Source organism: Hypomesus nipponensis, chromosome 27 (assembly GCF_054491055.1).
Source record: "Hypomesus nipponensis isolate SF chromosome 27, ASM5449105v1, whole genome shotgun sequence".
Taxonomy (NCBI): domain Eukaryota; kingdom Metazoa; phylum Chordata; class Actinopteri; order Osmeriformes; family Osmeridae; genus Hypomesus; species Hypomesus nipponensis.
The window spans coordinates 5,801,797-5,812,500 of NC_140387.1; the positions used below are offsets into that span (position 1 = coordinate 5,801,797).

Here is a 10,704-nt window from a genome sequence, read left to right on the forward strand (position 1 = left end):
TCAAAGACAGCAGTAAGGTATAAATAAATAATAACAATATATGGTTCAGCATTTTATTTGGCTTATTTTTAGATAGTTGTTCAAGAACGGTGCCATACAGTTGCTCGGTTGGCGGAGGAAGACATATTTGGGAAAAAATGTGAGTCGGCGTTCTTTAGCAACATAAAGCTTATTCATATGAAGTCATTTCTTATTACGCACAATGCGCTGTCGATTCGACTATAAATCTAGCACCTTCTTGAAACCGATATACTTCCTTTGTATCCTTCTTTGTGGCAAAACTGATGTGGCATAGTGATGCACCGTTCCTCAATGCCCATCTTTATCGAAAGATGCCTGTGCATTGTTGTAAGAGAGAATTGGTTAGATATACACATTTAGGTGCAGTTCGTAGTGTAGGGAGCCTACTAAACTACAAAACCAGTTTACTATAGATATGATTATAAAATATTTTTGAGCAATTGTGGCTAAAAAACAATCTCTAAAAGCATGTTTCTGTAATACTCACCAGGGACTTTACTTTTAGATGCACAGGAGTCCTATAGTCCCCAAGGTGTACCTAATAAAAGTGGACATCAAAAAGGCTCTGTGTGTATACGGGAGAAACTGCAAATCTAATTCTAAAGTGAGATTAAGACAAATATAGCACAGAATGTGTTCATACACATACCCTTTGTGTATTATTAAGGACTTGGGGATCTGGATGTCCATAGTGAGGGGGATTGGCCATCGGGTCATAGCCTAGCTTTCGAAGCATTGGTGCTATAACCTCCATGTCTCTCTTTACATCAGGGGGTATGTAATCCACCCAGCGGGACAAGGCATCCAGGTTGACAGGCCTTATCACCTGATCTGTGGAGCGTTCCGTTCTGAAAAGCATTTCACACGGCTCTAACATGGCATCCAGCATTTGGACACAATCTTCACCTGTCCTCCCTCTGAATTCCGTTCGGATGCGGGCGCAACACACACCGAGACAGCGAGGGTCCGCCTGGTTGTCCGATCTTGTCTTCGTGGTGAAGCACTGCCTCGTGCCATGGTTGGCCCAGGAAAGCCAGAACCTTCTTTAATGTGGTGCGTGGCTGTAGTACCAGCTGCTCATACTTCACAGCCATGCACCGCTCACTACCCACCTACACACACACACACACACACACACAACAACATGTCAACAAAAATAAAGATGTGTTAGGAATACAGGGGCTTTATTGGTGCATACAAACACACACACACACACACACACACACACACAGAAATACAACCTGTGTACACTGGGCCAGCATGCTGTTTGTGTTCCGGCTCCACTTTTCCAGACAGTCCCTGTAACTGGAGAGGTCAAAGCCACCGATGGTCACGTGACGTGAGATCATGGAGTGCACGGAGGCTCTTCCGTCTCTCAGCATCAGTAGAAATTTGGAGCTGCGGGGGAAACAGAGACAAAGTGGTAGAGAAAGGAGGGCAGACGTCAAAGAGAAGACGTGAAGACGCAGGGAAGAGGAACAAGAGAACAAGGGAGAACTGATGTCGCTCTGCACGCGTGCGTAAGGTGGGGGATGGAGAGAGATGATGACAGTGTATGAGAAACTCAATCAATTCAGAGTCCCACTCATGCATTTCATCTGAAACGGCATAGAGTGAACAAAGGGTTCCCCCCGGCTTACTGTTTCACCCTTGCAAAGGGACACTCGTTAAGAGAAGTTGATAAGTTATCTCTTGAGCAACCAGGATATTGAGCTTTGGCACGGTCTCTGGAACCTTCTGAGGAACTCTTTAACATTGTAGTTTCCCCTCGCATGCCCTGGGCCTGTCTTTTGTATTGGATGTGATGTGCGTGCGTGTACAACAATTAAAAGTGGTAAACATAAATAAAAAAGGGTCTGGGATAGCCTACTTGGGGAAGATTTTGGCAAGGTACAGTGTACTCTTTAGACTGAATGGGTCTTTATTGCAAAGTAGTGGAGCTGGTTCTCCGTGTCCAGCAATGACCCCCAGCAGGAAGGCTGTGACTGCTCGGTCCAAGACCTCCATGCTGACCCCCATCTCTTCACGAGCCCATGTGTTCCTCTGAGATAGCATTCTGGGTACCACCCGGGTTTCTTCCCCGCATCGCACCCCTGGGTGGGCATCCAGCATCACCCTAAAAAAAAAAGACCCAAATATCAACAGAAAAAAGGATGGAAATGAACGCAGGGGATGGAGGGAGGGAGCAGCAGAATGTTGGCCTTCCTTCCCCTTCTTCTCGCTTACCTCATCAGGGTGGTCCCAGAGCGAGGCACCCCGCCCACAAACACCAGGGAGGTGTTAGCCCCTACTCTCTGGCCGTGAACCACCACCTGGCACATAAAACATCACCCATTTCCACTTGCTCTCTTTGCATTGTCTTTTCAACACGCTCACTCGTCCAATATCCACTGTGTGTAGGAGGGTGTCATGCAGTGTGTTGTGAAGCAGACACATGTTGTGCTTGTCATGTAAAACGTTTTCTGACTGAGGTATTTGGAATTGTATCGAGGGGAACAACAAGTATGTTTGCTACTGTAGATAAATATACCGAGACAACAGGCTTTTCCGAGTGGCAGGGTAGAACCATGCGAAAGAACTGGGACAGAGTGTAGAGTCCACACAGCGTCAGCAGGATCAGCAGCCACTGCCGTGGAGACACCCGCATCACTTCCTCTTCATATTCAGCTGCCTGAACGCACAGAGAAATACACTTACTGGATCTGGAAACCTTCTTTGAATAAACTTGTCCGTCTGGTTCCCTGTTGTTGTTCCCCTGTCAATGCACTGGAATTTACAACCACTCCTATACTGTAGCTGTCCGTCCATGTACCGGCCTGTATTGTAATGTCACTTGCTGCATGTTTATGTTCAGTAGACAGATGATTTAACTTTATTACTAATTGTATTTTTATATTCACAAATTGTATCGGATCATACTGCAGCACGACGTTTGATGCGAACAGCCCATGTGCTTCTGACAGTATATGTTATGCTGCTTGACACGATTGAACTCATACTTTATTACTATTGTAATCAAATATATTTACCTTACATTTCAACATTTGAACGACAGAATTGTAGCTTCAAATCAGGCTTAGAAAAGACGGAACATACAGGCAGGAACAGAAAAAAAGGGTTTGCTGAACGCAAACCTGCAGCAAGACAAAAAGACATGGTGGAGCAAGAAGATAGACAGAGAAAAGAGTAGGTAGGAAGTAAGACAAGCTTGAAAGGTTAATGGAAATGAACAAAGTGAAACATTGCCACATCAGTACATGTATGAGTTAAACACATATGCAATTAAATACACATATAAATTCTAATGTGCAAAGAGTTATATGTTTGATCTACCTTATAGAACAGGAAGGGGAAGTAGAAATGGTAACTACTGAATGAGGCAGGGAAACAGCACAAAGTGTAAAAGAAGTCTGTGGCCACAGAGGAGGGCGTTCAAAAAGGGAAGTACTCTGTAATCTGAATCATGATCTGAATGAGATCACGTTTGTTATATGGAGAGTAGGATGAAATATTTCCTTGTTATGTATAGAATTAACCCAGGCAGTTCCAATATTTTGGAGACAAGTGTTTCTGCTCTAGCGAAATGATCCTAAGCCTTCAAAACACGCTGTAACAGTTGTGTGTGTGTCATGAACAAGCCCAGTCCTGGGGCATGCACCCAAACCTGCTCTGTTCTCTGAAACTCAAAAACATGGAATGTTCTGGTTAAAGGACAATGTGGGACTACCACACCTGATCAGAATAGTTCACATGAGTCACCTGTTTCACTGTTGGCGAGAGGTTGGGCGAAGTCCAGATAAGTCTATTACCGTGTGTCTTTTGGCACACGTGTACACACAATGACACGCGTGATCTCTCGTGACGTTCATAGAAGGAATTCTGTTTTGGAACAATGTACTGAACTATGTTTTGAAGTCAAGGTGAGCAATGACCATGCAGGTTTAAACTATTATCCTAAAGGCTTTAGGGTACAGAAGAGCCTCAGAAAACAAGAACACGACACACAAGTGCACCACAGTCTTCCTCATATGTGATGTTTAAAAAGAAAATCTTCAGGTACTTTACACAGTGATGTTGTATCTCAAATCAGCAACACCGATACATGTTCCTGCTGACTCATCAATTAAGGTCTTATTACAAACCCAAAACGTAGTTACTTAAACTGTATCCTTCCTTCTTATCTTGTCGACCTCTGGCATTTCTTTCTCAAGCAAAAGAACTAATATAAAAGCCTCCAGATTTCTCATTTCTATTGAAAGAGAAGAGACAAATGGTTGTTGGGACCCCCTGTAAACATGCATACTGGTGTTTAGCATGTCAATTTAACGTTTTTTCAGCACAATGTTCTCTTCGACTGCCACATCATGTTTCTAAACATTCAGATGGCTGAGCGGTGAGGGAGTCAGTCTAGTAATCAGAAAGGTTGCCGGATCGATTCCCTGCGGTGCCAAATGACATTGTGTCCTTGGGCAAAACACTTCACCCTACTTGCCTCGGGGGGAATGTCCCTGTACTTACAGTAAGTCGCGCTGGATAAGAGCGTCTGCTAAATGACTAAATGTAAACATGGTCACCGTACAAGTCCCTAACCAGTGCCTTTACGGGTTAGCTGTTGAGTTACTTGTGCTAGTGTTCTACAGCAAGACAAATCATGACAGACACAAACCTTTTTGTTTTTAAGTCTATTATACTTTTTTTAAATTTTAGTTTTTACCATTTATTTAGGGAAATCAGTGACACAGATTTTTTTTATTTTCTCAAAATGAAAATGTACATTAATCAATCTGCATAAAACATCACATACTGTATACATTAAAATAAATACATCATCTGGTCTCCTCTGTTTTTATGGTAGGTTGGTCGCGCTTGCACTGGAAAGGTCAGTTACTACGGCTACATATTCAAATCAGGAGAGCAAGGTCTGCAGCCCTGCAGCTATTTCCCCCCGTCCAATCAGAGTGTGGTTCCGACCTTGTTTACATTCCTCATTCGCTAATCCATCCAGGGAAACAGGAAGTGCTGCGGCCAGGCTTGCAGAAGCCAAGCCATTGATTTGAGTACCCTTTAAAACTACAGTAAAACCAACACTACAAACGGCCAGTACAAAACCTACAGGCGGGTGGATGAGGGGCACAAACAGGACGAGCCAGACTCCTCACATTCCGTTTCAGATGTACGCCGAGTCGAATTAAGTCACTGAGGCATAGCTTTCGCTCCGAGGTTAGTTGCTATTTCTACTGTTTTGGGACTGGGAGAGCGTGGGATGTAAAAACACTTGAACTTGACAGACTCTGAGATCTGTGTCTTGATCTGTGTATTTCTCATTGGGAGTGTCCATTCATACCAACAATCGGATAGTAGTCGTCTCCCAGTGCAAGTTACATCTGATTATATCTACCCGTCTCTATCCCTCTTCTCTCCTGACCTCACTTTAACCTTTATTCATCTGTATTTGTTCGCTAAAGGGCACAAACATGGGTAATTTGACGCAACCTGTCACAAGTCTTTTTTTTCTCCCAAAGCCCACAGGCCTGATTTCCTTGACCCGTCCTTTCTAGACCTTTCTCCCTCCTCTGCAGCTATATCCTAGACCACCACCTCATCACATCCCCTTTCCCTTTCTCTCGTTTCGATTCAACCGTTTTCCTCCTCCCACGTTCTCTCCTCCTCCATCTTCACGTCCTCGCCGTCTCTTCACCTCCTCGAGCCGTTCCGGGCGTTCTCCAGGCGGTCAGAGGACAGGACAAGGTCACTGTGTCACGGTCGAAGGGGGGGCGGGGCTTAGTCAGTCTCTATTTACATCACTTCCTCCTGGTGCGGGCGGGATGGAGGAGGAGATGAAGAGGAGGGGAGAGTGGAGTCGTGTTCAGGGACAGGCTGGGTCTGAGGGTGCCAGTAGACGTGTTGGAGCTGCTCATATCGACACCTCATATTCCCGAGTGTCTTGCTGTATGCGTCAGGGGGGAGGCAGAGAAGGGGACAAACAGAGAGGGAGATTGTGTTACGCGACTTTCCAAATCAGAGTACACTAGTGGGGTGTAGCTTTGAGGTAGCGTTGGCAGCTAACGATTGTAACCGTAAGTCCATGGTGTGTTTTGGCGTTAGTGGCACCGGTCTCGGGCTGGTGTGTATTCTGTGCCTTGAGCGTGTACACTGGGTGTCAGTGTGTGTGTGCATGTGTGTGTGCGTGCGTGCATCTCTTCCGCTCACCCCTCCTGTCTCGTAGAGAGGATTGTCAAACTCGGTCTCCACAGTGATCTGACTGTAGGGGTGGGGGTATATCAGTGGTAACCTCAGGTTGGAGTGATAGCGACACCTGGTGGACAGAAGGAGGAAAGAAAGCGAATCATAAAGTGACTGGGCATCGGTGAGAGGATCGGTGTCTCCGGTTGCATCTGGGCTCTACCTCGTGACATAGACGTAGGCCCCTCCCAGCAGCACGGAGAGCAGGAGCACCAAGATGAAGATAGCCAGCGCCATGTTTCCCCCGTCCAGCCGTGAGCCCGCCTCCACCTCCGCAACTAGGAGAGAGAGAGAGATAGATATATATGTATAGAGAGAGATAGATAGATAGATAGATATAGAGAGATAGATAGATATAGAGAGAGAGAAATAGAGAGAGAGATAGAGAGAGAGATAGAGAGAAATAGATAGATAGATATAGAGAGATAGAGAGAGAGAGATAGATACATATAAAGAGAGAGATAGATAGATATAGAGAGATAGAGAGATATAGAGAGAGATAGATATATATATATATAGAGAGATAGAGAGAGAGAGGGAGGGAGGGAGAGAGACAGAGAGAGACAGAGAGAGAGAGAGAGAGAGAGAGAGAGAGAGAGAGAGAGAGAGGGGAGAGGAGGGCGGAGGGGGATGCAGAGATGGTAGACAGAGGGGAAGAAGAGCAACAGTTGGACATGAAGGTCATAGTCACGCTGACATCAGTCCTATGAAAGGGCCTCACACAAACACGGCAGCGAGGACACTGAAATCGGTATCTGACCCACACAGGATGTCGACACCACACCAACACTCACGCCAATGCGACGACAGATCACAGACAGACAAGAATCCAGAGTGTGGACCGACAGCACAACACAGATCAGACCATAGACCACCCAGACAACCATGCAGGCATCATGCATCCTAGCCTGGGGGGGAAACCGGGCCGTTTAGCTGTCAGCCAGCGCTTTCACGCACACTCACCTTCCAGAGCATGGTTGCCAAAGCAGTCATGGGTGGCTGCAAGACATCACCGCGTCAATCAGTGCATTTCACATTCAAAGGCAGAATATAAAACCAGAGTCACAGTTAACAACAGTTACCAAGGACTCCATTTTGTCGCATGCATGTGGACATTCTGTTCACTTAAGAGGCCCGAAAGGGCTATTCCATTCCATGCAGGGGAGAGGGGTCAGCACAGGCCTCACCGCTGCAGAGAGGCAGTGGGCCGCTCCAGTAGGAGGGGTTTCCCGCGATGCATTTGATGGCAACCTCGCCGATGAGCTCGTAACCTTTGTAACAGACGAAGGTGAGCGACTCGCCGGGCAGGTACAGCCGCTTGGACAGAATCTGGTAACCGTTGTCCGGGAGACCGGGGTTCTCACAGGAGACTGAGTCCTCCGCTGGGGAGAGAGAGAGAGACATAGGGAGAGAGATTAACAGAGAGAGAGAGAGAGAGAGAGAGAGAGAGAGAGAGAGAAAAAGAGAGAGAAAAAGAGAGAGAGAGAGTCAGAATTAAGCATCTGTCATCAACAACAAAAAAAGCTAGTTTCTGTGCAAGGTGAATTGGGGGTGGGGGGGTGGGTGGGGGAGCGTCTTTGATTGGCTGAGATTCCTTTGAAGTACGAAGAGGTGACTTTGATGCGGGTGTCAGTGTGTGTGCGATATCTGCAGAGAGGGCCTGTTGTCGATGGGTTTGTCGGGGTTTCTGGAGGGAGGAGGATCGCAAGGTTTGAGTCAGAGCCTCCCTGACAGCCCTGACGGGCTCAGGCTGAGGTGCCGTGACTCATGGGTAATCTCCGCCCCCATTTCCAGGTGGCCGAGGGCTGATTGGCATGCTGCATTTGCATATCATTAGCATGTCAAACGCTGCACCGAGACATTAACATAACCCTTTGAGGGATTCGCACGCGCACACAGATGCACAGACACGCACGCACACAAACACACACACAATGGGAGCAGTGTAAGAAGAACAAAGACAGTGTCAGTCACTGTTAAGTCCTGTTCGCCAGAAAACATCAAGTTGGCCCACTCGTCTCAGTCAGACTACACAGCAGCATGAAACAGGAAGAAAAACCTGCCGGTCATCTTCCACGAGAGCGCAAGCGACGGTCCATTCAGTCCCACAGCAAGTCCCCTCTGAACAAGAGCCTCCCATCGGAAACAAGGCCGTCCCCGAACAGGATCAATATAACCGTCGTACAAGCAAAGACGGCCTCGGCTTGGATACCCCGCTCACAGGCGTTGGAGAAACACAACGGAATGGGAACACTCACAAGCACAGTGGGGCAGCTTGGACGTCCACACGGGGGTACCCGGCTCCCTGCCGTAGCAGGTGAGGGTGGCGCCGCCCTGCAGGACGTAGCCGGGAATGCAGCTGTACTGAATGGTGGTCCCCACCAGGAGTTTGGGGTCGGACAGGGAGCGGGTAGAGTGCTCCACGTGGCCGGGGTCTGAGCAGTACATTACTGCAGAGAGACAGGAAGCAAGAGAGACAGGAAGCAAGAGAGACAGGAAGCAAGAGAGACAGGAAGCAAGAGACAGGAAGCAAGAGAGACAGGAAGCAAGAGAGGACAGCGTATTAAAGAAGAAAAACATCCGTACAAGCATGCGCACATGAAACATATTCATCATACATTTTTTTGGTTAGATTGTAAATTATGGCTACTTATATATAATTTTTTTTTTATTCCCCTTTGTATTAGCTAGACCCCCCTTAGTATTAGCTAGAGTTTGCTCCTTTTGTATAGTTAGTCCACATATTTAAGTTTCAATATTCCTATATGTTTAATGTACGCACCTCTCTGCCAAAGTAAATTCCTTGTTTGTGCAAACATTCATGGCGAATACAATCCCTTCTGATTCTTCCGATTCTGATGGTACGGGTATGCCTCGCTGGTCGTGTATTTCGACCGCAGATTCAGCTCCAATCCCCCCACCCCCCCCCCCGATCCTAACCTCGGTACGCCAAAGCAACGCTCACTTTTCTCGCAGAACGGGGGTTGCGTGCTCCAGGAGAGGTCCAGCTGGCACGCCAGCGTCTCCCTGCCCACCAGGTCGTACCCGGGGTCGCACTGGTAGGTGATGCGGGCGCCGCGCACCAGGGCGGCGTGCGACGTGGTCTTCCAGCCGTTCTGGATCTCGGGCAGGTCGGGGCACGAGTCGTTGCGGGACACCTCTGCGTGTGACGACGGGGAGAGAGAGAGAGAGATAGAGAGAGAGAGAGAGAGAGAGAGAGAGAGGGAGAGAGAGAGAGGGGGGAGAGAGAGAGAGGGAGAGAGAGAGGGGGGAGAGGGGGGGGGAGAGAGAGGGCGGATCGGATCTTTAGATCACGTCTTCTAGTTTTTATTGTGATTTTTCGAGTTTACCCCCTTAAAAAAAGCAAAGAAAAAACCTTCTCTGCTAACTTGTCCCCCACCCCCCACCCCCACCCCCTCCAAACATACAGCCACGACACACGCTAATACACCACCCCCAGCCTGACCTCTAAAGCCCAATCTCTGTCTTAATGGGATTGCAGCGCGGCAGATGGAGACTGGCCTTGCATATGAATGGAGCTAATCCATCATACAATATCGAGGATAATTACACGAGCTAAGACAATATATGAATCCATGTTCTTCCTCCTGCTGGGACGGAGACGGGAGTGTGTGTGGCGTGTGTGTGTGTGTGTGTCTGATTGATCACATACAGTACACCAGGCCACCGCAGTGTAACAGGACCACAGGGGGTTGTAAGTCAGGCTTTAGGATCAATTATTCATCCTCTATTGATTGGCTTCTCTACCTGCATAGAAGCTGAGTAGGTTTTGAATGTAAGTAGGTAATTTATTCCACACACACACACACGCACGCACTACACACACACACACACACACACGCACGCACGCACTACACACACACACACACACACGATGAAAGAAAAAGCTGCAGGGTGAGGTCGTTCATCCAGTGTCTGTCTGAATTCCCTTTCTGGGAATTTACAATTAACATACGGCATGAGTGTCTGTGTGCATGAGAAGGAGAGAAGAAGGAAATGTACTTTGGTGGGGTTGTGTGCACGTGTGTGTATGTGTACGTGTGTGTGTGAGGGCTTTTGCGGAATCATGAACCAAATGAGATGTGATGGAATAGGGGCAGAGAAGAGAGAAGAGGAAAATGAAACAAAGAAATGAGAGCGAGAGAGAAAGAGAGCGAGAGAGAGAGATGGAGAGAGACAGAGGGAATGACGAGGAGAGAGGGAGGAAGGGGAGAGTAAGTTGTCGGGGAGAAAAGAAGGTGCAAAGTGTGAAAAAGGAGGGGGAGCAAATGAAAAAGAGAAAATCTCAATTTTCCTTCCCTGTCTTTACACCTCCTCCTATCCTTCTTAGTCAATTACGCCCTCCTTCCCTCCATCTCCATCTTTACCCATGTAGTTGATGATAAAGCCTTCCCCCTTGCCAAAGACCAGGCCGGCGGG

The 10,704-nt window shown here is 47.5% G+C and overlaps 2 protein-coding genes across 4 annotated transcripts in view; both read right to left on the reverse strand.

Annotated features, from left to right (window-relative positions):
- Positions 1–4: 4 nt before the first annotated feature.
- On the reverse strand, positions 5–3,378 carry tpst2 (tyrosylprotein sulfotransferase 2). The gene is made up of 9 exons (XM_084693488.1): positions 3,355–3,378; positions 2,552–2,692; positions 2,248–2,333; positions 1,892–2,137; positions 1,263–1,419; positions 973–1,133; positions 671–869; positions 509–559; positions 5–336 (listed from the first exon to the last, which is right to left on the reverse strand). Exons 2-9 carry the CDS (start codon positions 2,666–2,668, stop codon positions 310–312), a joined length of 1,044 nt encoding a protein of 347 aa, XP_084549614.1. The 5' UTR covers positions 2,669–2,692; positions 3,355–3,378; the 3' UTR covers positions 5–309.
- Positions 3,379–4,751: 1,373 nt separating this feature from the next.
- The window catches only part of sez6l (seizure related 6 homolog (mouse)-like), a 20,143-nt gene continuing 14,190 nt past the window's right edge, over positions 4,752–10,704 (reverse strand). The window contains exons 10-17 of one of the 3 annotated variants that reach the window (XM_084694005.1): positions 10,653–10,704; positions 9,230–9,424; positions 8,523–8,714; positions 7,452–7,646; positions 7,228–7,263; positions 6,428–6,542; positions 6,232–6,337; positions 4,752–5,968 (exon numbers count right to left, since the gene is read on the reverse strand). The exon at positions 10,653–10,704 is cut by the window's right edge and continues 145 nt beyond it. In XM_084694005.1, coding sequence (XP_084550131.1) covers positions 5,936–5,968; positions 6,232–6,337; positions 6,428–6,542; positions 7,228–7,263; positions 7,452–7,646; positions 8,523–8,714; positions 9,230–9,424; positions 10,653–10,704 — 924 coding nt within the window. In that variant the 3' untranslated portion in view covers positions 4,752–5,935. The remainder of the gene's footprint in view (positions 5,969–6,231; positions 6,338–6,427; positions 6,543–7,227; positions 7,264–7,451; positions 7,647–8,522; positions 8,715–9,229; positions 9,425–10,652) is intronic. The other 2 variants (XM_084694006.1, XM_084694007.1) reach the window with 2 other exon arrangements.